At 35.5% G+C, this 22,999-nt stretch overlaps 1 protein-coding gene across 13 annotated transcripts in view; it reads right to left on the bottom strand.

Moving 5' to 3' along the window:
* Positions 1 to 22,999, bottom strand: part of RPRD1A (regulation of nuclear pre-mRNA domain containing 1A) — a 95,990-nt gene that overhangs the window by 32,063 nt on the left and 40,928 nt on the right. The window contains exon 7 of one of the 13 annotated variants that reach the window (XM_077135612.1): positions 9,241 to 22,731. The exons of the other annotated variants lie outside the window; for them this stretch is intronic. Coding sequence (XP_076991727.1) covers positions 22,516 to 22,731 — 216 coding nt within the window. The 3' untranslated portion in view covers positions 9,241 to 22,515. Of the gene's footprint in view, positions 1 to 9,240; positions 22,732 to 22,999 lie in introns of those variants that run through there. 13 annotated transcript variants of the gene reach the window in all.

Raw genomic sequence — 22,999 nt, 5'->3', positions numbered from 1 at the left:
TATTTTACCTGAGATGCTGTTATTTGAAATAGCGAATGCAGGGGTAGAAATTCCTTCGGGATAAGGAAATTCAACATGTTAAGTGTGAGTTACCCTTAGAATATCTAGTAAGCATATGTAACTGTGATTCTAGTATTCTGAGCTGGAAGACTTGGACTTTATCATTAGCAAATGAAGTCTAGCTAAACCATGAGATGTGTATGAGCTAAATAGGTTTTTAGGAATGTGTGCAGGCAGTGTATCATAATCATTTAAAGGCATCTGCCTCCCCTTCCCCCTACTCCATCTTCTGTACATCGTCCATCAGACAAGATTGTCAAATTTATAGATAAAACCTGATTTTGTAAATTATCTATACCACACCACATCCCCAAAGAGGATGGAATATCCCTTTTCTCCTGGTTGAGAATAATAAACATCCAGGAAGAAAGACAAGTGGGCTAACAACAGAAATTAGAAAGTCCCAATTGTTAAGAAAGACGAAAAAAGCAGTAAAAAGAACCAGGAAAGAGAAGCATTACTTGGAAAGTTTCAAACTTTTTGCTTAGGAAAATACTGGCTTTCATAAAAGATGCTTGGGTGCTGTGACTATAATACAACTCATTGAGAACAGTACTGTTCAACCCATTATCTGAAGAAATAAGAAATTATCCTAAACCATAGAATATCTGTTAAGCAAGTTCTTGAAATAGAATTCAAAACAGATTCACTGCAATTCCATATTTGAAATGATTCACTTAGAGAATTTCATATTTGAAAAAATAATGGATTCCCATTCTTTAAGTGTGGGATGCACATAATGACTTCTCTCCAAAGAGTATTGTATGGAAAGGGGAAAAAGACTAATTTTACAGCAGAGAAACTTGACAAACATAACTTCAGTCAGGTGATCAAGGTCAAAATCAACAGGTAAATCATTTTGACATTATGTACCCTTGGACAGGATGGGATGAGAAGGGCACTTCAGCTCTGTGGTATTCCTTCCCCAAACACGTGACTCCAATCTACTTGTGGGAAAAATATCAGACAACTGCCAATTGAGAGACATGCTACAAAATATCTGAGCAGTAACCTCAAAACCTTCAAAACTGTCAAAGTCATAAAAACAAGGAAAGTCTAAGAAATTGTCACAGCCAAGGGAAGCCTAAGGAGACATGACAACTAATGTAAAGTGGTATCCTACATGGATTCCTGAAACAGAATCAGGACAATGGTTAAAGACTAAGGAAATGTTACTGAAAGGGGATGTATAATGCCATACATCCCAATGATTAAGTTTATAATTATAAATTAAAAACTAAGGAAATGTGGATAAAGGATGGACTTTAATAATAATGTATCAATATCAGCTCACTAATTGTAACAAATGTACTATACTAAGGTAAGATTTTATTAACAGGGAAAATTGGCTATGGAGTAATAAGAACTCTTTGTACTATCTCCACGGGTTTTTCGTAAACCTAAAACTGTTCTAAAATAAAATGGTGATTCTTTCAAAAAAAATGTGAAGGGATATATTAACTGAGAATTTTCCCAAATTATCCAAGCTGTACTGCCCACATTCTCGTAGTTCTCACAAGAATTTGGGAACATGGTAACAGTTATGCCTATTTTATAAATGAGAACATGAAGGCTTAGAAAAATGGATATAAACTGTTCAATTATCCATTAACATGTTAGTTCTCACAAGAATTTGGCAACGTGGTTACAGTTATGCCCATATTATAAAAGAAAACACCAAGGCTTAGGCAACTGGATATCCATTAATATGACATAGCATAACACATTGTATTTGATGCCATTCAACATAAATAGCAAATAAGCTAATAGATCTTAGTTATTCATGGTCAAATGACAGAACATTCAAAGAATCTAAATTTCAAAAACAATACATGAATATATCAAAATATTTTTTGACAAAAGTTTGCAAAACACACAAAGAAACAAGAAGTGATGGCCCAGGCAAAGGAAATATAAGCATCAGAAACCATCAACAAGGAGGACTAGATCTAGGACATAGCAGAAAAGACTATTAAAAAATGGTCCTACCTTCTTTGTTGCTCAGATGTGGCCTCTGTTTCTCTAAGCCCAACTCTGCAAGTGAAACCATTGCCCGTTCCCCTAATGTAGGACATGACATCCAAGGATGAAAGTCTCCCTGGTGGCTTAGGAGATGACTCCCAGGGATGAACCTGGCCCTGGTACCATGGGATCAACAATGTCATCCGACCAAAAGGGAGGAAAGAAGTGTAACAAATAAGGTATCAGTGGCTGAGAGTGCAAACAGAGTCAAGAGGCTACTGTGGAGGCTACTCTTACACAAGCCTCAGGTTAGACATTGCTACCTACTATAACTTGCCAAATCCCAACCTAACCCATTCCTGCCAATCCTAAAGAATACCTCGGGCATTACATAAGATTCTACAAAGGTTCCATGTACTACGGTAACTTTTCAGAAACTTACACAACCTCCAGATGAGTCCCTGGACTAGATAAATTCTAAAATGCTGAGGGACCAGCCTTTCCAGAATATCAACTAGTTTCATTCCCCTATTCCGTATTATTGAGCACCCCTTCCAACATGAAAAAGTTAGAATGGTCATAGCCCAAATACCCCTAAAGAGTGGGTGAAAGATCAAAGGTGACGGTGGAATTATACAAAGAAGGTAGGGTTTAACATATGAGTATGACTCCTGAATCATTATATTAATATTTCTTTTAGTTTCCAGTACCTTAGAGCAGCTAGAAGTAAAAACCTAAAATCATGGAACTATAAAATTATCATGTACTATTAATGTTTAAATAGTCAAATTCTTTAGAAACACTACTATTAAAATGCAGGGAATTCCTGGACCTTGTTCACAAATGTGTTTTGTTACTTTTTTCAAAATGAAGGCTGGTAAGTAATTTTTCCAAAAAAATAATGAATTTTGAATTATTAAGCCTCTACTGAACAAAGAAACACAAAATTCACTTGAAGCAAAAAAAGAATTACATAAATTCCTATTTAGAGGATCTTTTACTCAAATTATTCTTCCCTTCCTTGTTCAAGATCCTCATCCAATGCCTATGTATTCCTTGCGTTAGCTAAATCCCAAGTTCTCCCAAATTTGAACTTTCACTACTAATCAACTATGTAATGGTCTATTATTGCTTTGATATTCCATTAACTAATTATATATTATGCATAAGGAAATACTTTTTTAAAAGTTGATGAGTGGAGTTTAAGCCACAAAATAATGGGAAAAATCTAATCATTGTATGACTGAAACCTTTTCACATGCACACATACGCACACATCTTTCTTAAATGCAACAGTCAAGAGCAAGAGAATCTTCAAATTTTTCTTCATGTAATGGTTTAACTACATATTTTCCTAAGGTTACTTTTGGAAAGAAGAGGATGTAAGTAAAGATTTCACCTGCATCTTTTCTATTATTGACAAAGATGAAGAATTTAAACTTAACTAGAGGACAAACTTTGCACCTTTTCCCTCTATAAATTCTATGCACCTCTTTGGCCAATTGCTACTTCAAATCTTTTTAATTTAAAGCACATTGTCAAGGCCACGAATATAATGTGCATAGTTCAGTTAGTGGATATGTATGTGTATCCATCTGTGTAACCAATATCTAGATCAAGACATAGGCTTTTCAGAATCCTAGGAGTCTCCCTCACATCACCTTTCTCAAATTTTAATGGTATTTTCCAAATCTCAATTAGCTACATGCCATCCTACATAACTGATTTACCATGAGTGACCAAAAAATTAACTTGATATTTTTACATAAATCAACTCATTTTTAAGCGCTTAACTCTGAAGGAATAGCATCCACATAATTAAAGTTTTGTCATGTTAATTTTAGTTTTGACTTGCACATTAAAATAAACATAACATAGTAGAATAAATGCTCCTCTACTTGCCACCTAAATAATCTCAGGCAGCACCATAACATGGGTGCCACTTTGAGAACCACTGTTTTACCTCACTCTTCTCAACTCTCATTGACATGAGTCACTTTATTTCTCTTCCTCTTCTCTTCTCATTCTACAAAGCTCACATTTCCATCCTTGGAACAGTGATTTACTTTTCACTTGCCAGTATCACCTCAGCCTCTTCCAACCCTCAAATCAGACTAGCTTTGTCAAGTTCCAGTTTCACACCAAGGCTCACTTCAGTTGGTCACATCCAAACCTGTCAACTCTTCAAAATTTACCCATATTAAAGTCCAAGCAAATTTTCACTTCATCTAGACCCCTTCCCTCATCGCTGCCATCCTCATCCTCACTCCTCTACAGGCTCCAGCTAAATCTATCTCTACAATTAAGACATACAGGACTTACGGGTCAAGATGGCGGCTTAACAACGTGCGCGTTTTAGTTCACCCTCCAGAACAACTACTAAATAACCAGAAACAGTACAGAACAGCTCCTGGGGCCATGTCAGTGACCAGACACACAGCGTACCCAAGTCTGGACCAGCTGGACCGGCTGCAAGCACCCCCCAGAACCGTGAGTTCCCAAAGCTGTGGCGGCCAGAGCTCCTCCCCCACAGGCCGCTTCCCAGAGGAGAAAGGAAAGGACTTTACCAGCAGCAGAGACTGGGCACAATCAAACGCCAATTGTGGAACTAATTAACAAATTCTGACTACTAAAAATAGGCCCCCAGCTTAGGTGAACTTGATCAAAGTGGAGGTTGCTCATTTTTGCCCTAGCACAAAGGGGGCAGGACTGACAGAAAAAGGGGGGGGGGAGAAGGAAACAGAGGTTTTTGTGGCTGTGTATCTACAAAGGCTTGACTGCCTCTGGATACAGTGGCAGGACTTTTCAGACTGCAACTGCCCCAGTCATAGGCAGAAGTGAGCTCTTTTGGGGGCTTGTCTGGAGACTGTGCTTTCCCCAGGGGAGGGGTGAAGCAACTCAGGTGGAATCCCTCCATCAAGGAATTCAGACACCAGGGCTTGGTAATTTGAAGCCATTAAAACCAGCCTACAACCTCTCCTCTGTCTCCACCACGCCCCCCCAGCAGGGAGAGTCTGCCAAAGTTAAAGGTACCACATCATCTTATGCTGGTGGGATCTGCAGTCAGACAAGTGCCACACACAAGGCAGGATAAGAAAAACAGAGTCCAGAGACTTCACAGGAAAGTCTTTCAACCTGCTGGGTCTCACCCTCAGGGAAAACCGACACAGGTGACTCTTTCTTCCTGATAGGAGGCCAGTTTGGTCTGGGAAAATCTGGCTGGGGTCTATAATATCTAAGTAGACCCTCCTAAGCGTGGTGGGGGGGAAGGCACCACACAAGCAGGGCAAGAAACAAGAAAAATTCTCCTCTGTTAAACAAAACTTAAGCTAAAGGTCCAGATAAAGCTGAACAGAATGTCAAAGAACAGATAGACAACAAATTCATCCAGCAAGAAAACCCTAGATAAAAGAAGTGAAAGCAATCTCCAGAATAAACTAATTAAGGTAATTAAATGCCTAGATGCCTAGTTTCCAACTCACACTAGGAAAATTGAAGATATGGCCCAGTCAAAGAAACAAACCAACAATTCAAATGACATACAGGAGCTGAAACAATTAATTCAGAATGTACAAACAGACATGGAAAACCTCATCAAAAACCAAATCAATGAATTGAGGGAGGATATAAAGAAGGCAAGGAAAGAACAAAAAGAAGAAACTGAAAGCCTGAAAAAAACAAATCACAGAACTTATGGGAATGAAAGACACAGTAGAAGAGATGAAAAAAACAATGGAAACCTACAATGGTAGATTTCGAGAGACAGAACATAGGATTTCAAAACTGGAGGACGGAACATCTGAACTCCGACAAGAAACAGAAACTAAAGGGAAAAAAATGGAAAAATATGAGCAGGGACTCAGGGAATTGAAAGACAATATGAAGCGCATGAATATACGTGTTGCGGGTGTCCCAGAAGGAGAAGAGAAGGGAAAAGGAGGAGAAAAACTAATGGAGGAAATTATCACTGAAAATTTCCCAACTCTTATGAAAGACTTAAAATTACAGATCCAAGAAGTGCAGCGTACCCCAAAGAGAATAGATCCAAACAGACATACTCCAAGACATTTAATAATCAATTAAGACATACATCTTCCTAAGAATGGGAGCCTTCTTTATATTGCTACATTTCAACATTAATGAATTAGGTGTGTCTGTCTTGTATGCACTGCAAGTGAGTTAGAGTTAGCTTGAAATCTAAGCCACTTCTAGAAAGCCCTGACAGCAAATACCCAGTATATTTCAAGTGTCCAAATTTTATGTATGACCTTTAAGCACCAGCACAGCACTATCACTAAAACATTTCTTACTCTAGCCTCACACTAACCTCCTATGACTTGTTACTATTCTATTTATTTCTTAATTTAAGTACTACTAAATTGTTCTCATCTTCATATTCATTAATGAAAAACACACTTCCATATGACTATATTTCTTGCAGTGTCCAGCAAAGGGCTGGTATTAGCAGCTACCCAGTTAATACACCTGGGGACAAAGTCAGAAGATCTGAAGTATTCTCTCCTCCAATTTACTACTTATGAGACCTTGGCCGAGGATTCCCTCAGATTATCTAAGCCTCAGCTACTTCATTTATAAAATGGGAATATCTAGTTTACAGGGTTTTGAGGCTCAAGTAAAGTTAATGCAGAAAATTTCAAATTATACAGCACTATATACCTGTGATTATCACTCTAGGACGGTCTCAGGACCATATTTCACCTACATGACCCAAGAGAATGAATTTCCTGTATTTTGGAGTAATTACCCATTTTAGGGCTCACCCAGATAGAGTTCTAAAATTCTAATTGCTTTAAATAAATGTCTTAACTACTAAGATATTTCTGGATTTAAATATTTCTATGGCTGTTGTTTTTTTTTCTTGCAGATATTGCTAATAATTCTGCTCTCTTCTCTCATACATTTTACTGTCATGTTAGAGAAAAAAAACGCTTGGAGAATAATTTCAACTACATTAACATGCGGGAATTTTAGTGGCTGATCAAAGACTAGCCAGTAATTCCAGGCATCACGCCTACCATACTGTTATAGCACACATGGCTTCCTATTCACTTCCTGAAAGAGAACTACAGCAGAAAAGACTGCACCAAGCCAGGAAGTCCAATCCTCATTCCAGTGAACAAGCTTATCTTTTGTAGGAAGCAAATCTGAGCAGATAATAAAGTCTTCAGAATGCCCTGAAAAACAGGGTTTAGATTTAAGTCACTCCCACGGTTATCATTTGTGAAATCAAATCTCCTTTGGTCCTTTTCAAGTATAATGATTGGGCTGGGCAACACCAGGAGTAAGATTTCTTTTCAGCGAAGGAAATACGTGCACACTAGTATGATAGTTAAAGAACCACACAACCACACACAGTACTTTTAAAGACAGAAATAGTGGCATCATGTTTTCTATGGCACCTTTCTTTCCATAGTATTCCAGAAGTCCAGTCTATGCAAACATACAAGCAATTTCTCCATGTACCTCAACATACGTGCCCATAGTCTGAAACCTGACTTCTTCACTTCTGTCTACTTTAAACTGATGTATTTTATCATTGTTACCAATATTAACCATAAGTAAATATTTGAGAATTAGAATAAAAGGGTTCTTGAATCAGAAAAGAACAAAACCCAATCACCTACATTCAAGACTGGTATAAGGTATATACCCAAAAGATTTGAAATCAGGAACTGAAACAGTTATTTGCATATTGATGCTTTTAGGGACATTATCCACAATTGCCAAGATGTAACCAACCCAAGTGTCCATCAATCAATGAATAAATAAAATGTGGGGTACACATACAATGGAATATTATACAGCCATAAAAGGAATGAAGTTCTGATATATGTGACAATACAGATAAACCTTGAAGACACCATGTTTTATGAAATATCATATTGTATGATTTCACTGCTATGAATAGAATAAGCAAACTCAGTGTCAGAAACTAGAATAGAGGTTACCAGGGGCCAGAATTGACGTAGAGAACAAGAACTTAAAGCTTAAATTGTATAACCCAGGGAGAAGATGGCGGCTTAGTAAGACGCGCGGGTCTTAGCTCCTCCTCCAGAACAGCAACTAAAGAAACAGAAACAATATGAAACAGCTCCCGGAGCCACGACAGAGACCAAAAAGACAGCGTACCCCATTCTGGAACAGCTGAACGGGCAGGGAGAATCCGCTGCGGTGAGATACCCGAGGGGTACGCACTTTCCCGGGCCGGGGCGGCTGGCGACCGGGGTCCCTTCCACACACGTGGCTTCCCGGTCCGACTGGGAACGTTGGATAGCGGGGCCCTCCCACCACACTTGGCGTCTCGGGCCAGCTGGGCAATTTGGACCGGCACTCCCCCAAGCTGCGTTGGCCGGTGACCCCCCCTCCACGCGCGGTTTCCCAGGCCGACTGCGAGATTTGGATTGGCAAGTTAAAGGAGCCACAGCATCTTTTACTGGTGGGACCCGCAGACAGACAAGCGCCACGAGCGCCACCTACTGGGCAGGAAAAGAAAAACAGCCCAGAGATCACACAGAAAAACCTTTCAACCAGCTGGGTCCCACACCCAGGGAAACCTGATCAAATGCCCAGACACCAGCAGAAAATAACGGATCACGCTCGGAAAATTGAAGATATGGCCCAGTCAAAGGAACAAACCAATAGTTCAAATGAGATACAGGAGCTGAGACAACTAATGCTGAATATACGAACAGAAATGGAAAACCTCTTCAAAAACCAAATCAATAAATTGAGGGAGGACATGAAGAAGACATGGGCTGAACAAAAAGAAATAGAAAATCTGAAAAAACAAATCACAGAACTTATGGGAGTGAAGGACAAAGTAGAAAAGATGGAAAAAACAATGGATACCTACAATGGTAGATTTAAAGAGACAGAAGCTACAATTAGTGAACTGGAGGATGGAACATCTGAATTCCAAAAAGAAACAGAAACTATAAGGAAAAGAATGGAAAAACTTGAGCAGGGGATCAGGGAAATGAATGACAATATGAAGCGCACAAATATACGTGTTGTGGGTGTCCCAGAAGGAGAAGAGAAGGGAAAAGGAGGAGAAAAACTAATGGAAGAAATTATCACTGAAAATTTCCCAACTCTTATGAAAGACCTAAAATTACGGATCCAAGAAGTGCAGCGCACCCCAAAGAGAATAGACCCAAATAGGCGTTCTCCAAGACACTTACTAGTTAGAATGTCAGAGGTCAAAGAGAAAGAGGATCTTGAAAGCAGCAAGAGAAAAACAATCTGTCACATACAAGGGAAACCCAATAAGACTATGTGTAGATTTCTCAGCAGAAACCATGGAAGCTAGAAGACAGTGGGATGATATATTTAAATTACTAAAAGAGAAAAACTGCCAACCAAGACTTCTATATCCAGCAAAATTGTCCTTCAAAAATGAAGGAGAAATTAAAACATTCTCAGACAAAAAGTCACTGAGAGAATTTGTGACCAAGAGACCAGCTCTGCAAGAAATACTAAAGGGAGCACTAGAGTCAGATACGAAAAGACAAAAGAGAGAGGTATGGAGTAAAGTGTAGAAAGAAGGAAAATCAGATATGATATATATAATACAAAAGCCAAAATGTTAGAGGAAAATATTATCCAAACAGTAATAACACTAAAAGGTAATGGACTGAATTCCCCAATCAAAAGACATAGACTGGCAGAATGGATTACGACCAAGCAATACCACTGCTAGGTATCTAAAAGGACTTAAGGGCAAAGACACAGATGGACATTTGCACACCAGTGTTTATAGCAGCATTATTGACAATTGCAAAGAGATGGAAACAGCCAAATTGTCCATCAACAGACGAGTGGCTAAACAAACTGTGGTGTATACCTACGATGGAATATTATGCAGCTTTAAGACAGACTAAACTTATGAAGCATGTAATAACATGGATGGACCTAGAGAACATTATGTTGAGTGAGTCTAGCCAAAAACTAAAGGACAAATACTGTATGGGCCCACTGATGTGAACGGACATTCGAGAATAAACTTGGAATATATCATTGATAACAGAGACCAGCAGGAGTTAGAAACAGGGTAAGATAATGGGTAATTGGAGCTGAAGGGATACAGACTGTGCAACAGGACTAGATACAAAAACTCAAAAATGGACAGCACAATAATACCTAATTGTAATGTAACTATGTTAAAACACTGAATGAAGCTGCACCTGAACTACAGTTTTTTGTTTGTTTGTATCTTTTGTTTTTCTTTTTCCTTTTTATATATATATATTTTTATTATTTTAATTTTCTTCTCTATATTAACATTCTATATCTTTCTCTGCTGTTTTGCTAGTTCTTTTCCTAAATCGATGCAAATGTACTAAGAAATGATGATCATACACCTATGTGATGATACTAAGAATTACTGAGTGCATACGTAGAATGGAATGATTTCTAAATGTTGTGTTAATTTCTTTTCTTTTTTTCAATTAATAAAAAAAAAAGTTAAAAAAAATTGTATAACCCAAATTACTATTTGGGTCGATCATAGTTTTGGTAAGGAATGCCGGTGACATTCACATTGTGAACATAATCAACAGCACTGAATTATTTACGTGAATGCGAAAGGGGAAATTTTAGGTTCTATATATTAAAAAAAAAAAAAAACTCTGTAGGACTATACAACACAAAAAGTGAACCCTATTGTAAATGGACTATAGTTAACAGTACAATTATTAAAATGTTCTTGAATTACAACAAATGTAACATGCTAATTCAAGGTGTTAATAATATTGTGGTATATGGGAACGCTGTAGAGTCTATTAAAGAAGACTTAAAGTTGATGATAATCTTGACAATCCTGGTTCTTTATTTGTTCCCCTGCAGACCACTAAATGTTTTTCACTTTTTGACATTTTATATTTCACTGCCTTTTGCCTGTCTTAAGAAATTAACAAATATCCAAGCCTTCAATACAACTATTATGAAGCTTGGGGTCTCACTTTTCAGATTCCACCATTTTTTTTTACTTCATTTTCCTTGGCCTTTGATTAGGACTCTTGCCAGATTACATGGCAAAATTACGCAACTTCCTTAACAAGACCAGGAAGCTCCATGTCAGGCAGTTTCTGTCATTGTGGAGATCAGTCAAGTCTGTTATTGTTCTCATGGACAGAATACAGATTAGGTAAAGATGTTATCAGTTGTCTGCCCTAACTTGCCTTCCAGAAAACAAATGCCAAATTTATTAGGTAGGTCTCTAACACTGGAATTGATAATCCTCTAACTTATAAAATCCAACATATTAAATCTTCCTTTGTTTATCTTGTACCGCTCTGAGGGAGACATCATTTTTTTCCTTCTAATGGGAATCACTTTAGTGTAAATGAATGTCATCTAACACATTGTCCTACTTCTCTTAGTTCATTTCAGTGCTGTCACTTTCTCACAAAGACTATTCTAAAAGCAGATTGAATTCTACTTTTAAAACATCCTTGGAATAAGTAATTGCCACATTACTTTTATAATTTATTATCGCAAAGTTTCATTAGCTTTCTAGATTAACAAGCAAGTGGAAAGCAAACAAGATCATAGAGAATATATGGGGGAAAAAACAGGAAGAAAAAGCAAAGGGCTCAGCAGAAATGGTGCCCAATATTTCAGGTGTGCTTAATCTACTGATAATCATCAGTTTTACCCTTAGGGTTTAAGCCAGGAGCTGTAGGCAGCATTTCACTTTGGCAATTTCTGATAATTAAATGGCTTCAAAAATCAAGTTGCGAGAAAAAAAAAAAGAAAATCAACTATCAAAATTTTTCTTGTGTCAAATGGGGAAGTTGGCTTAATTATGCTATTTTAAAATTGCTTCCATATTTTCTATGTGACTTTCTAGCCTCACCACCCTAGTATATATATTATCGTTACTAAAGAATCACAGTACCTCAGGGTCATAAATGACCTAACATCTAATCTGTGTTTCCCCAGTTCGGTGTCTTATGAAGTGTTTAACAAGCAGGCCACACAACAAGGGTTCTGAACTCATGCTTGTGAGTAAAAACTAAAAAAATTTTTTTCTACAGGTCTATTCAGATCCTTAATGTCAATGCCTGGAGTGTGTAGCTTTAAGAGTGAACTCTGGTTTGCAAAATTCCTCAAAATCACTAAAACACATTTTTCTGAGCATGTTCTGCCATCTCCCAGAACTAATGGCTTATTTATAGAATATGGTTAAGGCAAACACTCAATCCAGCGTTTCTTCCATTCTCATCATCCAACATCTTCTGGAATATCTCCAGCAACAGGAAACTTCACTTTTAAATAATCCCATGAATATAGAATTCTAGGTTAGTGGTTTCTTCTCCCAACACTAATTACTTCACTCCACTTTCTTGCTTGAATCGTTTCTAATGAGAAGTCGCTATAATTGTTATCCTTGCTCCTCTATAGGTAAAGTATCCCCCCAGCTCACCACAGCTTCTTCCAAGAAAGATTTTCTGTCTTTGGTTTTCTTAAATTTTAATATGATATGCCTATGTATATGTTTTTTGTTATTTATCCTTTTTTCTCTAAGCTTCCTGGATCTGCTCTTTGGTATGTGTCATTAATTTTGGAAAATTCTTGGCCATTATTACTCCAAGTAGTTCTTCTGCTTTCTTTCTCTTGGTATTCAATTACATGTATATTACACCTCTTGAAATCGCCCCAGTTGGAGGACACTCTTATCTTCCTTTCATTCATTTTTCTTCTTGCATTTTGATTTGGGAAGCTTCTATTCACTTCTCTTCAAGCTCACCAATTCTTTCCTCAGCAGTGTCCAATCCACTGATTAGCCCATTAAAGGGATTCTTCATTTGTTAGTGTTCTCAGCTTTTAATTCTTCCTTAGCACGTCCACCTTTCTACCTACAGTACCCATATGTTCTTGCATAGTGTGTATTTTTTCCATTAAATCGCTTAATGTGTTATTTTAAATTTCCTGCTTGATAATTCCAAAATCTGTGTCACATTTGGGTCTGATTCTGACATTGGCTTTGTCTCTTCAGATTGTGTTTTTCCTTGTCTTTTAGGATACATTGCAATTTTTTTTGTTGTTGAAAGTCAGATATGAGAATATTGGGTACTAGGAACTGAAATGAATAAGCCTTCAGTGCATTTTATGTTTATCTGGTTAAGAGTAGAATTGTGTTTAAGTTTTGTTGTAGCTATAGATGCCAAGGGATAAAACTCAATACTTTATTAAGGAGCCATTTCATGTTACACAATTACAACAGGCAGAATGGTCTTGCTTCTCACCCATAACACGTTCACTAATCCTAGTTCGGACCTCTGAAGTAATTCCAATTTCTCTTTTGTGACAGCTTTGGAAGCATCTGAAAATAGCTAGAACATAATCATGCGCTTTCCCAACTCCAAGCTCTGATATTCCATTTCCTCAGCGATTCTCCAAGGAATTCTATTCCTGTATCTTTTGCTATCTTGGTCCTGGCCTTTGAATACATTGGGTTAACCGCTTTTTCTAATGGAATGCAGAGGTGAATATAAAACCCCAGTTATGGTTTAAACCAGCAACTGATAAGGTAGAACTTACTTCCCATATTCTGAACACTAAGTTTATTTGCACAGCTTAACACTTTCTATACTAGCTCCATCACTACACTACCTACTATGCATGAGTGTTTTCTTCCAAAGTGCTGCCAGCCAGGTCCTAATCATGTTTATGTACTTAATTTAGGGGAATCTAAATGTAAGAATTAATACTCAAGAGTTTAAGCTGAGAAAGGGAATGAGGAAAGTACTACAGAGTTTCACAATGATCCCCACTCAGTTTGCGCTAGTTACGGACCAATAGACTGACCTGTTAAGAATTTTAAATCTAGACGATATATCTGAACCTAGAGCCATGAATGAATTTCAGAGGGCAGCCATAAATCAACTGAATTTCTAAGCAAAATTGTGTACATATGTGCATTTTTCAAAGATTCTCCACATTCTTAATCTTGGGTATTTCAGATTATACATAGATATGGATTATACATTTTTAATTGAAGGAAACAATTTATTTGGCTATATTCTCAAAAGTCAAATGACAAAAATCTCCTTAGGAATTAGAATTAAAATAATAAAAGGCATTTACTGCAATAAAAACTATCTAGCATGTTACCAAAATTTGACATCAAATTCACTGATAAGCTGCATACTTAATATCTGTGTATTTTATGTAAATCATCGTTTTAAAGATGTATCAAAAGTTTATTAGCCCTAAAAAATTTCCCAGAATATTAGTTTATATTGGAGTAAGATGCCTCAAGCTTAGAAAAGCTTAATGAATGGAACAGAATTTGCTCTGAAGCAGCAAGTTTCTCCATAGCCTGATCTAAACATGAGCAGATTTGCAGGATGTGTCAAAAAAAGAATTCTTGTTTTAGGAAATTTAAGCCTCAGAGGATTCTTTCTATGTGATTAAACTACTCTGGATAGCATAAAGCTTTCTCTAAAATTTTTCATTGTTATAACTACTATATATTGTGTGCAATCATACAAGAATTATCAATACTTAAATTTTAGTTCTAGTATGAACCTTACCTCAAATCAGGAGGGTTAAATTAGATAGCATAATTAATGGTAATATCATTTCACCAATATATTACAATGGCGCACTGAAAGAATTGGACATAGAGAAACAATGAGGACTTTTATTAAACAGATAACTTCCAAATTTTTTATATTAAAATTTTCCTCGTCATTTGTCATGCCAACCTAATTTTTTCAATGACTCTAACAAGTATGATTTATACATCCCCATGTGGATTAGTCTTTAGCAAAAAAAAAAAAAAAGTACTATCCCTGTTTGAAATGAAAGGGGGTGGAAATTGCAATCAATTCTAGCTAGCTATTATGTCAAGTTAAAAAAAAGATTACTTTCACAAATATTTTTTAAAAGGTGAAACTGCAAATAGGCAACTATTTAAAATAAAAAACAAAGCAATGCAATGCAATGTATCAAAATATTAATAATGGTTGTCTTCAAGGGCTGGTGTAAACCTGATTGGTTTTCCTTTCTTCAGTTTATCAGTATTTTCCAAATTTTCGACTTAGCATGTATTGTTTTTAGGACAGGAAAATTTCAGGGAAAAAGACATCAATATATCAATATATTACCAGTATTTTTCAGATTTCCTTTGCAAATAATATACTATTTAGCAACCTCTGTGCCTCAATATGCTCATTCATAAAATGGATATAATTGTACCTACCTCAGTCATGATATTAATAAATATAAGTAAATACATATTTAGAACTGTGCCTTTTCGTAAATGCTAAGCCTTATTAATTATGACAAAAATTTAAATTTTAAAGTATTATTTCCTCTACAATGAAGTTTAATAGGATTCCAGAGTAGCTATAAAGACACTGATAATTCTTCACTGGTGGGAACATTTCCTTTATGCAGTATTGGGGAAAGGTTTCTTTTAAAAAGTCTACGAATTCTGACCTCAAAAATAGTAAGCAAGTAGAGGCTTCAAAGGCAGAGTTTCCTGATGGTAGTAGATTCATTTCTCCCCCCATTATGAGAGGTCATACAAATGGAAATGGTTCATAATGCTCAGCCAGAAAGGGCCACAATGTCTAAGCGCAGATAAAAAGAACAACATCTAGCAGGCAGAGCCTGAGTTTACAACCTTGAACTCAACCTAGCTCACTAGAATTAGTCACCCAGATGCTCCACTACTCCCTGCAGATACTAAATTGTAATACAGTTCTAGGGTGAGTGGGGTCATCTGGCAAATATAACACCAGCTACAGGATGGGGAAATAAATTCTGACAAGGCTGTAGAAAGCTGCACTGTTTGTTCCTCTCTATCTTCTTTTCTTTTCCCAGTTTTCCTTCTTTCATAATTTTTTTTCTCTTTTCTTTCCTTTCAGTTTACCTTGCCTCATCCTGTGTTCTGCTGTCAAAGGAAACTCTTAAACAACACTTTCATAATTAACAACTGTACTGTGAAATTCTCAGAAGCTCTGCATTATCTACAAGTCATCTTCAACTTTCACACAAAGTTCACATTAAGAGTGATAATCCTAAACAGACTTTTATATTCCCATTTAAGAATACATACTATTCTTAAATTTTATTTTGTCTATAATAACATTTTATCTATGATCATGCTAATTTTATATCTTGACTAATACTCAGAGGCTTAAAGAGCACTAATAATTATCGTAAAAAATTTTGTCATTTTAAAGACTTTCTGGGCATATTGCTGGAGGAGTATTATAAAGCTAAATAAACTCACAAGAAAATAAAACCTCTCTGGGAATGAAAACTGCCCCTCATAGTAAGTAATTCTGTTGCTGAAATTTTATATAATAGATTTTCATACATATTCTAAAGAATGCATTTTCTGTAAAATTGTGACACTGCCTTACCACATAAGTTTAAATTCCACTAGTACAATGTTTTAATAAATCTCACAAGAAATCCCACTTGTTCCACAGTTCTATTATCTAGTCTCATTTCATAGCCATTATAGCTTTGTGCTTCGTTTATATTGACTGCTTGCCTAGAATTCTGTTCTCCATTAAATCTATATTCCATATATCTTTTCAAGGCCCCCATAACTTCCCACTCCTTTCTGTTTGACAACCCCTTCAGTTTTGTTTGTTTTTTAGCAAAGAACTCTTTAAATACTTAAAACGTACCTTCACTCATTCCTTCACACAACAAACAACATTTACTGCACATACGCTATGTGCTAGAAATTAGAGACCCACCCACCCCCATTAGGTGTCAGGTACTGCACACTATGCATTGAAGATATGGCAATAAGAAAAAAATGAGGTTCTTCCTCTCATATTGTAGTGTCAGATGCAGATGATAAGTAAGAAATGAAGTTTTGAAATTTCAAGTAATTATTACCATGAAGAAATAAGCAAAATGTAACATAGTGGAAGGAAAGTGAAGGAGAAATTGTGGGTAAAACCAAAAAACTGGGATAGAAAAAGACTCCTTGAAGGGTGGCAGAGGACTAGAAACCTGAGCATAAAAGGAACCAGCTAAATCAAAATCAGGAGGCAGGCACATTCCAGCCACACTGGCAGTTATCGGAAAAACAAGCATCCTAATGTGAGGACAGATTTCATATGCTGAAGGACAAAAACGATGCTGATGAGAGAGAAGATAAGGTCAAATGGAGACTCATGAAAACCTATGCCATAGGTCATAAATCCATTTTGGGTCTTAATTTAAGATCCAACAGTGCAATGCGAAGCATCGGAGAGTGTTACGCAGGGGTGTGGATGGGACCTGATTTCTTCTTAAAAGACTATACTAGCTGCAGTGATGTTAACCATTAAAGAGAGGGAGGAGGAAGATCAGTTGTAAACAATCCAGGCAATATATGACAATCCACTCAGAAAAGGTGGCTTGGCAGAAGTTATGTAAAACATCTATTAGGATTCTACTTAACAAGTAGAGTTAACTTTTATCTGCTCCCTTCCCAAAAAGCCCCTAAAATAATAAAGCAATTATATTAAGTTAAAACCCCACAGTATCCAAAACCTGTCAAGACTGATTTTGGAAGACAGAAAAAATGAAAACAGAGGATAATGCAAAAAGCAATGCAATACATACTGGGGAACTGTGGAAAAATTCAGGACTTTGAGGTGCCAGACTTGAAAAGTAAGGGTGAGTGATAAGTTTGACAACTGAAGTTCAACTGAAAATCTGTACATGAATCTGTCAAACGCATATTCAATAGAGCTGAAATGTGGGAAATAAGAAACTGAACTAAAAAAGAGCTGCATTTGAGAACCTGAGTCACAGATGTCCTGTATTTTCTTCCAGGCAAATCTCAAGCATTTTCTCTGGAGAAAATGAATGGTCCAAAAGAGAAGACTTACAGATAATATTTGAGAATCACCAAAGAAAAGACAATCATCTAGTATAATGTAATGGAAAGTTAGGTTGGTAGCAACTATCAAGTCTAACATGTATCAGCATTTTCATCTTTAGGAATTTATCACAAGAATTGATGATATGTGTGAGCAAAGAGTTATTAGCTGAAGAGATGTTCACTGCAATACTGTTAATAACAAAGTACTGGAAACAATTACAATAATCCCTTCTCCAAAAATACCATAATCAAATATCATTTTAATTCCCCTATCCATCAATTCCTGCTAAGATAATATGCTAGATGAATAATAGTTTAGGTAGTTCTGAATTGTGATACACTCCTATAGCAACCTATAGTCATAAAGAACAGAGCTGTTAAATAAATGATATATCCCTATACTAGAAAGGGAAAAAATGACAAGATGCATGTAATGAGATGAAAAGAATGCAAACAGTAAATACAGCCAATACACAGGTTCAAGCCTTCTACCTCTGCAGTGTGTTTCCTAAAGTGAAAAGATTGTTAGCATAGTCAGTAAAACTTTAAAAGATTGATTCCTGAAAAAGGATAAACTGACCATAAAATAGTCTTAATGATATATAGATGTAAAAAAAATAAAATAAAAACATTAAGAAACAGATAACATTTGTTTCTTTGAAAAATCCATATAGATCCATCTTCTCAAACTGCATCTAAGTTTAAGTCAAATCAATATGGTTTCAATGGAGAAACAGAGTAAAATGTAAAAGTGTCGCTGAACCACAGATGAAAGACTCCATAGTTCTCCATATTCTTTATCACCTTGAGTAAGCTGATTACTCAATAACCATTAAAAAAATCTATATTCAGAGAATACCTTCAGCAATAGATCTGCATTTCTATTGTTGTATATTTAAATCATTCACATTTCCTATTTTAAGAAAACACATTAGGAAATTCTAAGAATTAAATATATCTCAGGTAAAACAAAATTTATCTTAATACAAGCATTTAAAATATGGGAATTAAACTTTACTTCTGAAAAGAAATGCATTATAAAAGTAAGCATTCTTGAAATACCTGGAAAACACCATCTAGCAAATGTAAGAGAGGGACAGACAACAAAAGCAAACAATACATTCCAAAACAGGGGAAAGGTTAAGTACACCAGGAAATTTCTACTTGACAAGAATGTTGTCATTTAAAATATTAGGTATTATAGAAATATATATATACAAAATTGGTGGGGGGAAAAACAGGATGTAAAAATTCATATATATAATCATGATTAACTAAAATTATAAATACTAGAAAGTAATAAAAGGAAAATCTACTGTGTAAAGTTAAGACAAAAGGGCAAGTAGAACAGACCCATGCATACATACACAGGAACTAAATATGACAGAAATGGTATTTCACAACTGTAGTAAAAGACAGAATAAGTTATTAACTGAAAAATCATTAATCAATAAATGGTGAGGGGATATTTTACTATCACTTGAAAAAAATTAATTACATCCCTATAACATACCATAAACAAAAATTCCAAATGAATAAAATTATTCTATAAGGAAAAAGCTACAAAAATAGCAAAGCATCTTTATGAATTGAGAAAGCCACCATAAGTATATCCAGAAAGCCCAGAATTTGTAAAGGCAAAGGCAGATTTTACTACATAAAATTAGAACCAAATATAAAAATTGTCAAAAGATTATCCGCAGGGAATTTTCAGCAGAAATAAAATGGCAAATCTTTTGGAGGGCTTGAATACACTATCAAAACCTAAAGTATTTATTCCCTTGACCAAGCTATTCTACTTTTGAGATTCAATCCTGCAGATATACTTGCACAACTACGCAAATTCTGCATCTCCAGAATGTTCCTGTAGCATTCCTTATAACGCACAAACTCTGAGCAACATGACTACTTCAGAAGAGGAATAAGCTTAAATATTACTATATTATTTTCATACTATACAAAATAAGGTGGCTCTAAATATACTGATAAAAAATTGCAAACTAGAAACATTTGTACTCTGACATGCTCTCTCATTCTCATGCCTAGAACCTGCAACTATGATTTGATTTCCTCTTTAGAGTAGCTGACTGAATTCCAATTTTCTATGGATAGTCAAGCAATGTGAAATAGATCAATGCGCTAGAAGATTAAGGCGATTTTTTAAATTAATTTTAAAATTAAAGAATATATATAACAAACACAAACATTCTTATGATCATTCCGTTCTACAGATATAATCAGTAATTCACAATATCACATAGTTGCATAATCGTCATCATGATCATTTCTTAGAACATTTGCATCAATTCAGAAAAAGAAATAAAAAGACAACAGAAAAAAATTCATACATACCATGCCCCTAACCCCTCCCTTTCATTGATCACTAGCATTTCAATCTAAATTCAACATTTCTTTATTTTTATTCCATATGTTTTATCCGTTTGTTGATAAGGTAGATAAAAGGAGCATCAGACACAAGGTTTTCACAATCACACAGTCACACTGTGAAAGCTATATCATTATACAATCATCTTTAAGAAACATGGCTACTGGAACACAGCTCTACATTTTCAGGCAGTTCCCTCCAGCCTCTCCATTACATGGTTCAGGGGATTTTTAAATAATATTTATACCTTTTAAACAATACAATGTCTCAAATGAAATGTCTCTAATGAAAAGTGATACTTAATTAAAAAGCAGGTTTCTTTATAGCAACTGTATCAAGAAAAAGTATCTGAAACTGAGCAACAGAGAAAGTATATTAACTTATCAAATATGCACCCATTTCTGATCTCCATAATGCTCCCTCTCCAAAACTATCAAAATCAAAATGTCATTTTAATTTCCTATCCATGGATGCCTTCTAATAAACTAGAAGAACAATATATTTAGGAAGTACTTTCAACTTCCGAATGGTGAAATGATTCCCACATCAATCTAGTAAAAAAGATTTAATTAATATAAATTGAATTAATAGACTACTTTAGAAGTCATCTCTAAGTAACAACTAGTTAGTTACAAATTTCAAAAACAATAACTACTCTCAGGCCTGTAAATCTCCCTGGGACATTTACATGGGACAGGACTCCTGGGGATGAGTCAGGACCTAGCATCATCAGAATGAGAAAGCCTCCTTCATCAAAAGGGAGAAAAGAGAAATGAGACAAAATAAAGTCTTAGTGGCTGAAAGATTTCAAACAGTCAGGAGGTTATCCTGGAGGTTATTCTTATGCATTATATAAATATTCCTTTTTAGTCTATAGTGTATTGTAGTGGCTTGGGGGAAGTACCTGAAACTGTGGAACTGTGTTCTTAGTAGTCTTGAAGACTACTGTATAACTATATGGCTTTTACAACGCGACTGTGTGACTGTGAAAACCTTGTGTCTGATGCTTCTTTTATCCACGGTATGGACAGATGAATTTAAAATAAAAAGGATAAAAAAATAAAAAGGAGGAGATAAAGGAGAAAAAAGTGGGTAGACTGAAATACTGTGGGTCAATGAGAGGGAGCAGTTAAGTGATATGGGATGTATGAGTTCTCTTTTTCCTTTTTGTTTCTTTTTCTGGAGTGATGAAAATATTCTAAAAATGGTTATTGTAAAGAATACACAACTATGTGATGATACTGTGAGCCACTGGTTGCATAAATATGGTTGGACTGTACATGTATGGTTATTTCTCAATAAAATATTTTTTAAAAAAATAACTAATGATTTCCAACATTTTTCAAAATCATGCTTTCAATCACTATATACATGTTTTGGCCTCAGTAAGAAGTATAAACTAGCCAATTCCTAATCGACTCTTCAAATTTATGACCCATTTTCAAAAAAGAGCAATTAATGACATCAATACATGTTTAATAACAGCTCATATTCAAAGATGCATAACAGAAAACTATTTGATGACATCACAGTTAATATGGAAAATATAAACCTCTTGGCTTCAACTACAAAGTGATGCCACCTACTTGGTACAAAAAGTCAAAAATTTATCAAATAATCTACAAATATATACAATCAAATCACATAATTTTCACATCTAACAAGCAATCAAGTGCTTCATGTAATGAATTCTAAATTTATGTAGAGATCAATATGTTTCTTTCATGTAAAAAATGTTCAACATAATTTAGGCTATTTCTTTATAATATGAAAAAATACCCATGAGTTCCTAGATCACTTTATTTCAAGATAATGATTACCTCTGAGGAGGGAGGGAGCAGTAAGCATTGAGGAAGGGTTGAAGAGATAGGGCATTAGATTTTGCTGTTATCATTCATATCTTTAAGTAAAAACTGAAAGCAAATATGTCTTTTTGACATGGTGCACTGACTGGAGCCAAATTCCCAGAGTTCTAAACAATTCACTGCTTTTTGGACAAGTTATTTAATTTCCCTGTGCTTCAGGTTCCTTAGCTGTAAAATGGGGATAATAATACTGTCTGCTGTATAGGGTTGGCATCAGTACAAAACGAGTAAGAAGTGATTAAAACAGTACCTGAAACATGGTAAATTTATTGTTATCATCATCATCAGCAGCCTCACCATCTATCACCATTATCGATTACGCAAACTGGCTGAAAGGCATCAGGGAAAGAGTGGGAGGATGGGATTTCCCATGCTTATACTTTAAATATAAATTCTATTTTTGTAACCAGTGACACAGACCAACATCTTAAGTGAGAAATCAATATAGAGTAGAACAAAAAAGTTTCAGTCTTCTCTTCAATTTTCAAAAACATGAGACAATACAGGCTTTGGAGTTTGATATTTATTTTTAGCAGGAAGAATATGCTAATGGTGATGACATCATTAGAAGACACGCCCATGTCCAATACCTGCAACAGAAGCTCAACAGAAGTTAAAGAAACCATACCAAAAAACTCAAGACAAAAATTGTATATGACATTACTTACCCTTAATTCTGTTAACAAGAAAACAAGTAACAATATTATTTTAAGATTATAGTTTCATCACAAGATCAAAAACTGGCAAGTTAACTATTACACTCATCTTTTAAAAAAAATTCCATCTTTTCCTTTCTTCATAGACGTGGGCAACTTCTCCAAAGATAAAGTATAGTATCAACAACTATCCTCAGAGTAT

The sequence above is a fragment of the Tamandua tetradactyla genome, chromosome 18 (genome assembly GCF_023851605.1).
Source record: "Tamandua tetradactyla isolate mTamTet1 chromosome 18, mTamTet1.pri, whole genome shotgun sequence".
Lineage (NCBI taxonomy): Eukaryota > Metazoa > Chordata > Mammalia > Pilosa > Myrmecophagidae > Tamandua > Tamandua tetradactyla.
Note: the sequence above shows the minus strand (reverse complement) of the source record. Positions and strands in the feature narration are given on the sequence as shown.